Source organism: Rhamphochromis sp. 'chilingali' (assembly GCF_963969265.1).
Source record: "Rhamphochromis sp. 'chilingali' genome assembly, chromosome: 13".
NCBI lineage: Eukaryota > Metazoa > Chordata > Actinopteri > Cichliformes > Cichlidae > Rhamphochromis > Rhamphochromis sp. 'chilingali'.
The window spans coordinates 35,255,920-35,270,968 of record NC_137940.1 but is presented as its reverse complement, the minus strand read 5'-3'; the positions used below and the strand labels follow the sequence as shown (position 1 = coordinate 35,270,968).

General features: G+C 39.8%; 1 protein-coding gene across 1 annotated transcript in view; it reads left to right on the top strand.

The window, feature by feature from the left end:
- The window catches only part of tnmd (tenomodulin), a 69,572-nt gene that overhangs the window by 34,477 nt on the left and 20,046 nt on the right, over positions 1–15,049 (top strand). Inside the window, exon 3 of the mRNA XM_080900716.1 lies at positions 10,519–10,659. Coding sequence (XP_080756842.1) covers positions 10,519–10,659 — 141 coding nt within the window. The remainder of the gene's footprint in view (positions 1–10,518; positions 10,660–15,049) is intronic.

The following is a 15,049-nucleotide window of genomic DNA, read 5'->3' as shown; positions in this document are numbered from 1 at the left end:
ATTATATAAAACACAATTCCATGAATTGCAGTCCTTGTCAAACTGAATTTTAAGCCAGCAGTCTGCTGGTGCTTTAAAACCAGCAAGGACTTTATAAGGTCCAGAACCAAAAGGACACGGTGTTCGCTGGTGTGAGTGTCTAAGCTGCTGCCCACTTCGATCTATCACTAGGCAGCCTATGGCTCCCAGGAGACCCAGTGCACTGTGCAGCCCCCGAGCCACCTTTCCCTCCCCGTCCCTCACCACCCACCAACATCACCACCCCGCCATGAGTGACAGGCATCCAGTTCCGCCTGACTGGAGCCCCTATCTTCTAACCCTCAAGGACAACTGAGAGGACATATTGTCATCATCTCATCTTCCTCATTCCCACGGCTGCCTCCTCCATAGGTGCACATATGCTTATGCGCTCTCTTCCCACGCACGCATGCACATACACGCACACGCACGCACACACAGAAACAACTGCAGCCCACTCACCTGTAACAACATCTACGTGACCTTTGCTTAATGTCCTCGAGTGACACACAAGAACCCATTCACACAAACAACCTGCAGGTCTGGCTGTGCCTGCCGCTTCTCATTCACTCCTTTCACTGTGAGTCTGTGTTTGAAACCATCTTGGTGGAGGCTGTTAAGAACCACTTCAGACAGAAACCTTGAACAGAGGAAATAAACAAGGTATTGTCTGTGAAGGCTTCCTCACAGATCGCCTCATGCTCCTGAGCTTGAATGTTTTTCTTGCTGTGGAGATCTGAATTCTTTATCGCTTACTTAAGAGTGTAAGGCATCTTGTGAAGTGAGAAAAGACCAGCTGGTTTGGAGGGATGTCATGCATAGTGGAGGGCTGTTTTTCAGATAAATAACAAGGTTTGGTTTGCAGTAATACTCCTTTTGCAATCAATGTGTATTTCACTATAGTACCATTGGGTTGTTTGCCGTGTAACCTTTAAGGGTTCAAATGCACGTCTCAGTTTTGAAAAATAACATCCAAAGACGTCATCGTATTGTTGTCTCTGCTCCGCGCTCTTATAAAGTAACTCTGCGAGTTGTTTTTGCACTTTAGTGTTCTCTTAGAAGTTGTAACGCTGGTGAGACAACAGGGATTTGAGACTGAACTTCAGATTAGAGGTTGTTGCTTACAGCCACAGAAGGAAACTTCACATGATGACAGGAAACTCTTTTATATTTGAAAATGTCAAATCCCAGATCTCATGAAATAGGATTTCAGAGAGCTCTGTGTGTTTCAAAGAAAAAAAACTGCTTCATTAAGAAAGACAGATTTTTTTAAATAGTGGTCATAACATAACAGGGTAAGGAGAAATATACTTTCTGGGGATAGATGTAAATACACAGCCACATACACATAGACACAGACGCTGCTGTGCAAAAGTCTTGCACCACCCCTCATTTCTTTATATATTTTGTTTCCAGGGAGACAGACTTTCTTGCATTTTTTCATGAGCAATTGTTCCCGGGTCTTTTTCAAGTTTTTCTTTGGGGTTTTTTCTTTCACATATTCTGTTCAGTCCTTCTACCTGACCATTTCCAGAGGTATGTTTTTTGTTTTGTTTGTTTGTTTGTTTGTTTGTTAAGCCACTGTTCACACTGACCTATGAATCATTCAAGCATAAAAATGGCACCTAACTCAAGGGACGAACCAGTGTTGTATCTGCATGTAACAGACAACCAATTTTAAATTTTATCTTTAGACACTTGCTAACAGCTTGCTGCAAAAACATATAATTTGTTCCAATTTCTTAGTTGAATCAATGAAAAATGCCAAAAAATAACAGCTTTACAGGCAATAGACATACGCATTACAGTATTTTTGTACCAACAAGGTGATTTTCAAACAGCTTTTAGCTCAAAACTCAGCATGGTGTCCAGTGTGTCCTTAAAATTTTTTGTGAAAACTGAAAAAGTGAAGGAAAACAGAAACAGTGGAAGGCATAAAAGCCCATCAATACTATGTGAAAGTCATGTTCATCAGCAAAATCCTGCCACGTGACCTGAGAGATGCATCTGGCTCTTTAGTTGATCCAGCAACGGTTTGCTGAAGCCTCATCAGATAAGGTCTCACTGGAAACAGGTTGGAAAGGCCAAATTGGTAGAACTGGACTGAAAATCAGTGGCTATACGTTTTATGGAGTGATGAATCCAAATCCAAACAGTATGCTAACGCTAAACTACCCAAGAACCCAGAGTGAGGTTAAAGCTGAGCCCCAGCCCAACAGTCAGACAGACCCTGAACTTCAACAGCTAACAAAAGGATGAGCAGTCAGGCCGCAGCTTCCGCTCCTACCTGTTCATGTTTCTACAGTAGAATCATTGTAGCGATCACTTTGAAGTCACTTTGTGCTGGTTTTGTGCTAAGAGAGGCTTTGTGTAATACTAATAGAAAGATCACATGTGTGTCCTCATCAGGATAGGGATTTGTGCTGGTGTCAGGGGCTGTAGCTTCAGGTTTATGTTTAATGGTAATTATAGAACAATGCATTTCAGGTCATTAACATAAAAATATTGTAATGAATAGTATAACAAATAACTTTTTTCTGGGAGAAATTAAGCAACAACATTACTTTTAAGAAAAGTGTTCTGTGTAACCTGTGCAATAATTACTTTTTAGAGTAAGACTGAAACACTGATCAGGACAAAGAGGGGAAATACCTCCAACATGCACAAACGTTTGACCAAACAGAATGCAATTAATTTTTCTTTCTTTGTGCTGCTTAGAGATGGTGGTGGCTCTCAAAGCAAAGTCAGTGAGAACCCATAAGAGAATCGATAAGGAATCAAATCAATGAGTGATATCCATAATGGAATTAAATTGCTGAATTCTTATCAATTCCCATCCCTGAGGAGGTCAGGGGAGCAGAAACACATGGTCGATGCTCTGTCATGGTGTGAGGTCGCTTTCAGCCAGTCGTGTTGGGGATCTTGTCAGAATTGATGGAATTACGAGCACGACGAGTGGCACTGACTTCATTTTTCAGTTGGATTCCTAACACACTGCCACTGCAGTATTCCTGGATAGAAAAAACATACCACTCAATCCTTCCACTCAATATCAGATCCTGAATAATCAGGGCCTACCTTATTTTAAAGACCTCATAGTCTTGTCACCCCAATAGACCAGTTCACTCTCAAACTGCAGGCTTACTTGTGGTTCCACGGATGGTTAAAAGTAGAATGAGAGGCAGAGACTTTAGCTTTCAGGCCCCTCTCCTGTGGAACGAGCCCCCAGTTTGGATTCAGGAGACAGACACCATCTCTACTTTTAAGATTAGGTTTAAAACTTTCCTTTTTGATAAAGTTTATTGTTAGAGCTCAATCTAATATCAATCCAAATCCAAAGAAGAGCTTTCAAAAACTAATTTTTGTCCACTGATATCTTGTTTTTTGTTGTTGTTGTTGTTGCTGCTGCTGTTGTTGCTGTTTAGCCAAATTTAGCATATGTGAAAGAAAGGGTGGACTGCTGTGTAATTATTTAGCTTGATTAGAAAAGTGTAAGGAAACCAATACCTTGTAGTTAGAGTTCCTTATGAAAGCAGTGTTCCTTTCTCCTGTTGACAATACCCAGTTCCCAAACATTATCAGCAGGGGTTGGGGTTATTGATTACATGATGAGTTTCTGTTGTTTATTTTGGTAGGTGAATCAGTCTGTTAATTAGACTGAGTTCAATTTTTTGATGATTGTTTTTACTCTTCACCTGTGTTTTTCTGGGAATCAGCTGTTAATCAGAGGCAGTGAAGACAGCTTTGCATGATTGAGGTCTGAGTAGTTAATTGAGGCGCAGTAACGGAGACCATGGAAGAGGTTTCTTTTAGTCACTGGCATTCTGTGAATATATGGATGTATAGAGTTATATATATTATAAATATAGCCATCTTTTGATCATGTCTTTCCGTTACAGGTGGAAGTGATGGGGTTCATGCAGGTGCGGCTGGAAAGTCATTAGTAAAGGATCGAATAGCAGCAGAGAGAGGAGGTGGCAGCTTGCTCCGAGGCTGTGTTTTGTTTTGTTTTATTGTAGTTTCAGTTTGTTTGGTTGAATTCCCCAGGGGCCTTTTGTTTCATTAAGATTTTTCTTAATAAATGCCACCTTTTTTGTGCACATACTCCAGCCTCAAGACCTGTTTCTTAAATATCCTTTGAAACTTTCCGGTGCCAAACAGTAACCATCGCCCCTTGCATGCAGTCTTGGCAGAATACATAGACTTTTTGGCCAGTCCATTAAAACAGTTAATTCCTCTGCAGGGCATATTGTTTGTCAGATAATTTCACTAATATGCACTGAAAGGGACCAACACCAGAAACAAGGCACAGTTCAGTGCCTCATATTTGTTGAGGTGATGGCTAGTCATTTGTGTTGACATCATCCCTTCATATTAAGCAAACTATATCCCCAAGTTAAAGCTCCAATAATGATTTAACAGTTGGAATATATGCATTTTAAACTGACATACAGTTGTCTAAATGGGGTTTGAGCTTTAGAGCCAAAACTCTATTTTTAGAAGGCTATAAATATGTTTATTTTTTTTTATATAAATTGAGCTTTTTAACATTGAAGCCTGTGATAATTAGCCTCCTAGCATACTGTACTGTTGTGGAGCTAAACAGTCAACAATTTTAAATTCAATATTGAATGCTAATGTTGTCTTGTGTCTGCTGGGTGTTCTTAGACCAGCAATTTTCTTTATGAAATTAAATGAAGTTAACAACGTTCTAACTTTAAAACTTGTGTTGTCCCATCAGGCTGAAATGTTAAATAGTGTTCAGTTTAAGGTTAATCTCAAGCAACCAACAGTTAAACAAAATAACCAAGGTTCATTGTTGTTTTCCACACCATGTCAGATGGAGTTAGCTCAGACAGCACTGAGCTGAGAACGCTTATGCGATGTGGATGAAGCAAAGTGGAACGTAGCGTTGTTCAGGCAGATCGCTGCAGTGGCGTTTGCATTAGCTGATGTGCCTAAATTGGATCGTTCATGCGTCAGAATCGCTGTCTCACTCACAGAAAGCAGTAACAATGTATCTATAATAATGTATCATTTTCATGCAGGTGTACAGCACAAGCGCTATGAGACGGCAAGTCTCGCTGTTTCTCTCCTCGTGCACGTCCTCGATGTTCTTCTTATATTTTTGCTCCTTTTCATTTATTGTACATCTTTGTTGTTGCTCATTTTCTGTGATATTTCCTTCAGAGCAGAGCCATTTCAACTAATTGTAACAATATAACCGTTTGCTAAAAATGGTCAACTTTGACAAGTGTCTCTAGCTCATGTAGTAAGACATCTTAGCCTCTTTTTTTTTCAGTCGAACTACGTGCCTTGCGTACTTTTGAATAAAAATCTTTCCCACTGCAGCTTTAATGTCACACTAGTATAATTGTCGAAGTGTTTCAAGTGCATTAAATGTCTTTGAGACCAAAATAGTCACACAGTAGCCTTTCACTGTCCCTGCACAGAGAGTGTAGCATAAATTGGAGCTTTTCCTATGTGCTGGCATTTTATCTGGCTGTTCAGTTTGACATGAAAAGCTAATTAACCTTCACAGCCTTTTTTTTTTCTATGAGAGTTGCTAAGTGATAGTTTCTATGAATTCATATTAGTCCAGAATTGAAGCAAGAAATTATGAGGAACAAGTTTTCTTTAATGCACTTTTGCTTTTTTTTTTTTTTTTTTTGCAACTAAAATAATGAGAGTGATCTGAAGCACTAATTATAAAGATCACCGTTGGTACGCTGAGGTGAAATATTATGTTGTGCTCCACAGTTTTCCCCTTATTGCACCATGTATCACACTACAAGTTTCCCAATGTACTGGAGCATCTATAAGTATCAAAGAAGGCCATACAGGGGCAATTCATTTCTATTTTCAGAATGCCAATTATTGTGCACAGCAGCAGCTTTGGCTATTGAGCCAGCCGAAGTCAAACTGTTGTAATACATTATTATCTATTTCAACCTGGTGCAGTGGGGAGATTCTCACTGCTGGATTTTCATCAAAAGAGATAGCCTGCTGAAAATGTAATTCACTGTTTTAGTATAAATCAATAAGCCTCGAGAATCTATTCCCCCATTCCACCTTTATGTTAATATAAAAGAAATGCTCAAATAGAACTTTAATTCACCACATGGACTTTCAGACTGTTTAATAGCCCCAATTTTATCCATAACTGCTCAATTGACACTTAAATCTCAAGCCCATCTTAATTTGGCTTCTCCTGACAATTAGAAGTTCTACTTCTCTTTAGCGCCAAGGCTACTGTGACCCATATTAATGGTGATTTATAGGCTATGCCAGTCTAACAGTGATCCATCTATTAAGAATTATATCCCATTTGATCCTTATTGCTCTGTTCTTCCTCCAAAAAAGAAAAGTCGTGCCTACATGTAACGCAGCATATTTGAATATCCTGGAAGCTGTGTATAAGTAAGCAGATGGAAAACATGTTAAAAAATGAACATGTGAAAGAGCTTAAAGTGAAAGCTAATTTTGTTAGAGCGTTAGAGGACACTCAGATGGTTCTGATGGGGGATATAAATCCTGATGGACTCCCATCTGAGTGTATTCATTAATCATGCGTCTCATTGGCGAGGCTCTGATTTGCCACTGAGACAGATGAAGATGAACTCAGCAATATATTTCTCATCATAACACAACCCTCGCATAAATATTAATAGCATATTTTCAGCTGGTGGGCATGAATCATTTTTCAGACAGGGAATTTTAAGAGCTATCCATGCGTGTCCAAGAACAGTATATAAGCAAGCAGTTGTGATAAACAACGGCGCTTTAAGGCAACAATGAAGCGAGAGTCCTAACTGTAAGGGAGATTTTAAATCTCTTTATCGTGCTTACTTCAGACAAACTTCTGTCGATACATTTTTTTATTTAACCTTACAGCTTGTCAACATAAACATCTTTAATTGCTCGAGTGCATGCTACCACTGAAGTTTAAGAAGCTGTCATTTTGAATCAGTTAGATATTGTTTTTGTTTATTTTTCAAGATATCTGGAAAATATTGCAGCCACTGTTTTAAAACTGATAACAAATGAAGCTAACTGGGAAGCTGTGATAGCTTTCTGCTACAGTGGATATTTTTATATTAACAATGGCTTATCAGGGACTGCGTAATGTAAAAGGAGTCATTTAAGCAGTTCTCTTTGGCCTTGCGGTTTTCATTCGGCACTTTTAGTTCGTTTTTTTTGGTTGCTGCACATTTCCTGCTATTTTGGTTGACTTTAATCGACCTCTTTTTCAGGCACAGCGGGCAGCCAAAACAGCACATTTTACTCCACCCAACACCCCCCTTCTCTCTCTCTCACATACACGGTCAGTTTATTAGATACACCTTGGTAGCACTGCTGCCGTCTGCTGCACACCCATGATACAAAGATCATCACAAAGGTGCTCCATTGGATTGGGATTTTTGGACTGTGGAGCTCATTTAAGTACAGTGAAGTCATTGTCACCTTCAAGAGAGCAGTTTGATTTTATTTTTGGCTTTGAGGCATGGCGTGTTATTCTGCTGCAAGCACACTTCTTATGATAGGTACAGTGTGATCGTAAAGAGAAGGACATGGCCAGCAACAACTCCAGGTAGGCTGTGGTGCCAAGAAAATATCCGCCAAATCCTTACACTGCCAGCCTGACCCACTGATAGACAGAATAGAGCCAAATGTTAAATGTCACCTCAGCAGACCAGGCAACGTAGTTCCAGTCATTTGTTGTACAGTTTTGGTGAGCCTGTGTAAATTGCAGCCTCTGTTTCCATTTTTTAGCTGACAACAATGACACCTGGTGTGGTCTTTTGCTGCTGTAGGTAATCTGCTTCAAGGTTTGACATGTGTTCAGAGATGCTCTTCTGCATACTTTGGTCGTGGTTATTTGAGTTACTGTTGTCGTCCTATTGAATGAAGGCAGCAGTATCAGTATGTTAGCCTCACCTCTAACCCAATGGCAAGTGGGATAAACTCATGATGGATGGATGGATGGATGGATGGGTGGATGGGTGGATGGGTGTTGTCTTCCTATCAGCTTTAAGGAGTCAAGTCATTCTCTTTTGATGTCTGGCATCCATAACAACAACAATTTAAATTTTATCGCACTTTTAAATTAAAAAGTTTTTCTCTTTGCACACAATAACAGATTGTTTTCATAAAAAATCATAAATTACCAGGGTCAGTATTATTAGCCCTCTGAAAAACTGATCCTTTTATTGAGCCACAGCAAAAAAAAAACCCACTGCTGTGTAATGATGTGCTTTAACGTTGCAATGCTCAAAGTGTGTAAAACCAAGTTAAAACCGATGGTTAGCGATCAATTTAAACTATAAAAGTATAAAAACTTCAACAAGCCATTTTGGACTTGAGAAAAAGAATTGTTGATGCTCATGAAGAAGAGATGGATATACAGTTATTGCCGAGTTTCCAAGTGTCAAGAACTGAAGTGAGAACTATCATCAAGAAATTCAAAGAGGGCCACACAGTACAGGATAAGCCTGGCAGAAGTAGGCAGCAAAAGATTTTAAAGATTCTGGAAAACAGCTAGTGAGAGATGTGTCTAAAGACCCCAAATTAACTTCCAAGACATTAGTGAATGACTTGTCTAAGTTGGGAATCTTAGACTCAAAGAAGACAATTGCTAGAACGCTGCACAGGAATGGACTGTGAGGTTGCAGACCGAGAAAACCTTCACTTGTGCAGAAGACTGAAGTACAATATGAATTAATTCAATTCAATTCAATTCAATTTTATTTATATAGCGCCAAATCACAACAAAAGTCGCCTCAAGGCGCTTCATAGATACAGAGAAAAACCCAACAATCATATGACCCCCTATGAGCATGCACTTTGGCGACAGTGGGAAGGAAAAACTCCCTTTTAACAGGAAGAAACCTCCGGCAGAACCAGGCTCAGGGAGGGGCGGGGCCATCTGCTGTGATTGGTTGGGGTGAGAGAAGGAAGACAGGATAAAGACATGCTGTGGAAGAGAGACAGAGATTAATAACAGATATGATTCAGTGCAGAGAGGTCTGTTAATACATAGTGAGTGAGAAAGGTGACTGGAAAGGAAAAACTCAATGCATCATGGGAGTCCCCAGCAGCCTACGTCTATTGCAGCATAACTAAGGGAGGATTCAGGGTCACCTGGTCCAGCCCTAACTATATGCTTTAGCAAAAAGGAAAGTTTGAAGCCTAATCTTGAAAGTAGAGATAGTGTCTGTCTGTTAAAATTATGCATTCTGTAATCGTGTCCTTTGGTTAGATGACATGAAACTTGAGCTCATTTTTGTGTGTATAACCCTATAGTGAAACACGGTGGTGGTGGTATTATGCTGTGGGCTGGGTCTGGAACTGGGAATCTCATGAAGATGGAAGGAATCACAAAGAGAGAAGGATACGTGAAGACTTTGAAAGGAAACCTCAAGCATCCAGTAGCAAAACTGGGTCTGGGTCGTCGCTTTGTCTTCTGTGACGACAATGGGCCAAATATACGTCACTCCTAGTGAAGGACGACATCCAGAAGTTCAAAATGAATGTTACTGACTGGATTGAGCATCCAACGTCCGTGCCAGAGGACCATCAAAATTGAAGGAAGTTCAGAGATGTGTTAGACATGTTGAAAGGTACAACAAATGACTAAAGGTTGTTATCCAGCAAAAAGGATAAACAACTGACTGTTAGCATCAGGGGAGCTAATAAGCTTGACCCTGGTAGTTTTTGGTTTCTGTGTGTAAAGTTAAATGATGTAATCCTCCGAAATAAAACTGGGATGTTTGGAAAAGCTGTGTTACCTTCCAACCCTTGACTTTTAACCCCCTCTGATACTGAGCCAGCTTACTGCAGCTTCAAGTATTTAAAACTCATATTTTTTTCTGTTCTTATCCTTTCTTATGGGAGCTGGTTTGTCATTCGACCTCATTATTCAGTCTGATGTTGTAGTCGCGTCACATGTTTTCTGCAGGTCTTTTGTATTCATCTGTTGGTTTTTTGTAATTATGGATCATTTTGATCTCTGTTCAGATGCGGGTGACATATGAAAACATACGTTTATTTAACGGTTGAATATTCTATAAACCGGCGCTCAATAGCCTGTAAATATGTGTCAATCTCATTCACACTTCTCACCATTTTGTGACAATTATTCTGCGGCTGTTGTGTTTTTTCTGGTTTTGGCACCCGAAAATGAAATTCCAATTCATAATCCTGCATTCGGTGCCACCATTGAGTCAATTGTTTTTTCCTTTCAGTGAAACAGCTGTCAATGAGAACAACACCAGACCTGCTTGAATAATTGAAAAAACTCTGAGATGTTGGCAGCGCAGCATTGTTAAATTGTAAAGCACTGTTAAGCCTTTAAAGACGGCTGAAAAATTCAGAAAATTGCTTCATTTTTGATGTTTTCACTGATCTATATTATTGAGCGCATAACAATGATGTAAGGAATGGCGAAAGCATCGCTCGTGCATTGATCAGAGGGGCGTGTGGTTGTTTGTGTCGTTGCAGGTGTATGACCACGAGTACAAAGCTGTGGTGGATGGCGTGGAGACAGACAGTACAATGGAGATAGACCCAGTTCACCGCGTTGAAATATTTAAGATGGGAAATGGGAGTGAGGAGATTCTCGAGGTCCACGACTTCAAAAATGTAAGTAAAGGTTAAACAAGGCCATGTAAGCTATTTTTTTTCTTTTGATGAAAAACTGAAGCTGTACCCATGTCTTCTCGTCAGCAGAGGATGTTGTATGATGTTCACATCCTGCCCTTTTTTAAGAGACAATTGACAACATTTATCCTTTCTTGAAATCCTATTTTTCTTATTTCATCCTTTGTCACTCTGGATGGGAAAAAAGATGGTACAAACCTTTGAAACATCACACAGACAGAGTGATGGAAATCATTCTCACTGAGGTGTTCACGCGAGGATCAAAAACACAATTGCAAAAATACAGCACTTATGGTATCAGTAATTGATACTAAAGCAGCAGCGCACAAGGAGATTTGTTATGTGACTTTGTGCACACACACAGCAACCCAGAGCGAAGAATTCAGACCCCCATAAAAAAATCGCTTTCTTCCCACTAATTCTATACACCAACTTTTTCACAGTACAGAGACAAACGCTACTAAGAAACCCGTCTCTATTTGTTTCTCGCACCTTTTTCAAATGCAATTTTGTCTCCAGCCGAACTCATTAACTTACCTTTCATTCCTAAATCCTGCTCGACTGTGCAGGAGGTTACACATGCTGCACCTCGGAGTAGAGAGTGTGCTGCTTGGCTGGGTAATGAATGCTCTTACTCTCACACCATTATTTACTGTGAAATGTTGAGTTGCCAGGCTGAATGTTACAGGATACACCTCATCCAAAACAAAAACCTACGCTGAATCGTTATTGTTTTTGTTACAATGGGCTTTGTGAATCTAAAATGGCTATATGACAGAAACCAGCACAGCACCGGAAAACTTTAACCCCTGCAATCAGTCTCTCTATTTCCTTCTCTCCCTCCCTGAGCCCACTCTGTGTTTGCGTGTGGGTGTATGTGTGTGCGTGTTTGTGGCCCATAATACATAAACATGCGTGCCTGTTGCTTGTTCCACTTCCTGTTAGTGAAGCACATCCCCCGAGGAGATTTGTTTGATTCAGTGCTCCACCATGGAAGACTAAGTAACAAGCGAGTGAGCAGAATAATTCAAACCTCATTGTGACAAAAATCTCAGAGAAAATTTACAATTGGTTATACTAAGTGGAAGCTTTTGCACTGATGTTAGAATTGATTTTGTTTAATACAAAAAAGGGGAATGTCACATGTTATTACACAGACCAAAGCCACCTTTAAAACAATCTCCATCAAGCCCGAGGGCTGTGTGATGAATGGAAAATGAGGGGATTATACCACCAGGACTGTGAACCATTAGACTCATTTTAACAGGAGAGGAAGGAAAAATGGAGAAAGAGACATCCTGAGAGGGAATTACCAGGGTCGTTTTCACGTTAAAACGAAGTGAACAACTGAACCAAAGAACATTTAGGCAAACAGAAATTTGTTTCTGCACAAGGTTTCAAATTGGTGTTTCAATTTTATCTGCACAACAAAGCAAAGGTATAATAAAGTGAGAACAGAGTCAAAATTGGAGCATGTTAAGTAGCCATTGTGTTAAAGTTAAGTTTACTTTCTGTTGGTGTGTTCTGTTATCTCTCCAGTTGCATGATGTGTGATTGCTTTCCTTCAAACTCAACGACAGAGTTCCTTAAGAATTCTCTAAATTTTTGACATAATGATGCAAAAGTCCATCCATCCATTCACTTCCGCGACCCTGAAAAGGATAAGCGGATGGATGATGCAAAAGTGAGGCTGCCCAAGTTTTCCAACTACAAAGGCTTCAAACAATGCTCAGGTAACGTGGCCTTGCCTGTAAAGAACAAAGAACCACGCTTATTGTTTCCTGACATTTAACAAGAAATTTCAACAAATCTTTAATTTAATTCATGGAAACACGTGTGTGTGTGTGTGTGTGTGTGTGTGTGTGTGTGTGTGTGTGTGTGTGTGTGTGTGTGTGTGTGTGTGTGTGTGTGTGTGTGTGTGTGTGTGTGTTGTTTCAGATTGATCCTGTTGTTTGTTAGGTGTAGATTTACAAGAATAAAAAGGTTTTGTAAATACATCAGAAAATATCAGCAGCAATGTGAAGGTCAAGCAGTTCAGCAGTTCAGCACTGCAGAGACCTCTACAATCCTTCTTTGTTAAAGCACCTTTGGCAGCAATGGCAGCCTGGAGTCTCGTTGGAAATAATCCTAGAAGTCTGGCACACCTTTCTGTTAAAAGTCACTCTTATTCTTGCAGGCAGAATCTTTAAAGTTCAACCAAGTTGGATGGAAGGAGTTGGTGCGCAGCCATTTTTCACGTTTCTTCATAAATGCTTAGTTCTATGCGGTTCTAGCCTCAGCTCTAGTTAAGCTACTTCAGGACTTTCAAACTCTTCTTGAAGCCTGCTTCAGGTTGTTGTCTAGATAAAACATAAATCTTCGCCCAAATTTGAGACCCTGAGGACTCTGGAAAAGGCCTTCACTTAAAATTGACCCATATTTTCTACATTAACCTTTTCCTTTTGCCTGACTTATGTTCTACTCCCAGTTGCAGCACAATCCTACGACCACTGTGTTTGATAGCAGCACGGGCAGGTGTGCGAATTTTCTAATTACGTCGATTTAGTTCACAATTAGTTCAGGTAATTACAGTGGACTCAATCAAACTATTGAAGCAGCAATGATAAAAGTCAACTGTGGAGCTCAACAGTGGTATTACAAAAGATCTAAATGCTTAAGCAAATGGGATATTGTGTTCTTAATTTTATTCTCGTGGGATACTGTGTGGGGAACTGAATTCACTCTGAGATGATTCCGAGCCAACAAAATAATCTGTAAATCTTCCAAGCGTCAGAAAACTTTAAGAAAGCACAATATATCCCTAGACTGTGAGAGGAAACCATAAGCAGAGCCGTCTGAAACAAGGGTGAGCAGCGTTTTTCACTCATTTACCACCTGACCTTCATCAGGCAATGCACACCCTAAGCTATAACTCCAGCCAGCTTCGCAAGTATTTCCACATCTGACTTGGCTCAAGTTCAGACTGCAGAAGTTGTCAATCATATGTTTTAACTTCTTATTTTCAAATAGTACTACCCTAGTCCAAGGTTGCCAGCATCCATAAATCACCACAGATGCTGGAAGCAGCAGCTGGCGAGTGCAGCCATTCTGTAATATTTATGTTAAAGTTGTGTTTTTAACAGACACTTTCTCTCAGTGTTTACTTTTTCTTTAATTCCTCTGCAGTTAACCATCAACGTCCCGGTCAAAACCTATTCTTGGTGACACTGTCCAAATGACTGATATATTAATATCTAACAATAATGCCAGGAAATCAGTACCCTCCATCAAGTCTGATGTGGATGTCCTTGACTTCACTTGAATTCGTGCTGGCTATGACAACAACATGACTGTTTCATTGCAAATTTGGACCAGTTTGACAGAAGTGTTCTTATTTGGACAAATATCTGCAAAACATGTGTTATTGTACTACTGAAGGCTGAATCACAAAATGAGTCAAATGGGCAAAAGCAACAAAAACGATGGAGAAAGACAGATCAATCATAACTTGTTGAATTTGTAACCAATTTTCGAGAAATTTGTCAAAAAAGTGTCAGATATATATTTATGCTAAATGATCTATGTGTCGTCATACAAAAATCTTAACTTGATAGTAAAAGTAATATTTCTCTAATGTAATCCTTAAAAAAAAAAAAGTTCCGCAGCTGCTTATTTTTTGTGATATATTTCTGCTTCATCAACTATAAAATGTCCAAAAAAAAACCTGACAACATCACGCCCCTTGTTAAAAATTAGTTCTCTTTTTCAGGTTCGACTTGAAAAGGCAGCTTTAGACGAGCCATTTGGCTCAAAGTTTCGTGTCCTCACTGCTGCTGTCCTTGAATGTCTTCTAACGTCTATCTTTTGGCAGCCTGCACACAGCAAGTCAGCCTCAACAGTCCTGTAAAGCTTCTGTGGCTAAACTTCAGGCACATACCACAGTCAACATTTTGACAGATAATTTAAATAATTTAGGAGTACTTTACACAATAAAACACGGAGCAACATAATCACATCCAACCTTTCTGTTTATAAGATGCTGTTTTGTACGTTTTTACTTCTTTTGTTTCATGTTAGCCAGTCGTCTTTGCAGATAGCCTTTAACCACGAGGATGTGTTGGTCAGAGGGGAATTTAGAAGAAAAAACCTGTCTTTTTTTTTGCTATACGGTCTACTGCCTCCTCTTCTCACAGCAAATAAAACGGAAGCATCAAACCTCGCCTCCAGCACTCATCCATCGAAAATTTCTTTGGAGCACTTTTGAAATTCATGACTGCAGGAAAACTTTTGATGAAGTTGAGGATAGCCTACGGTAACATAGCATCCTGCTTGGATTTCTGTGATTGACTGTGATGTCCGGATATTGTGAGGTGGACTATCAGTAACAACAAAA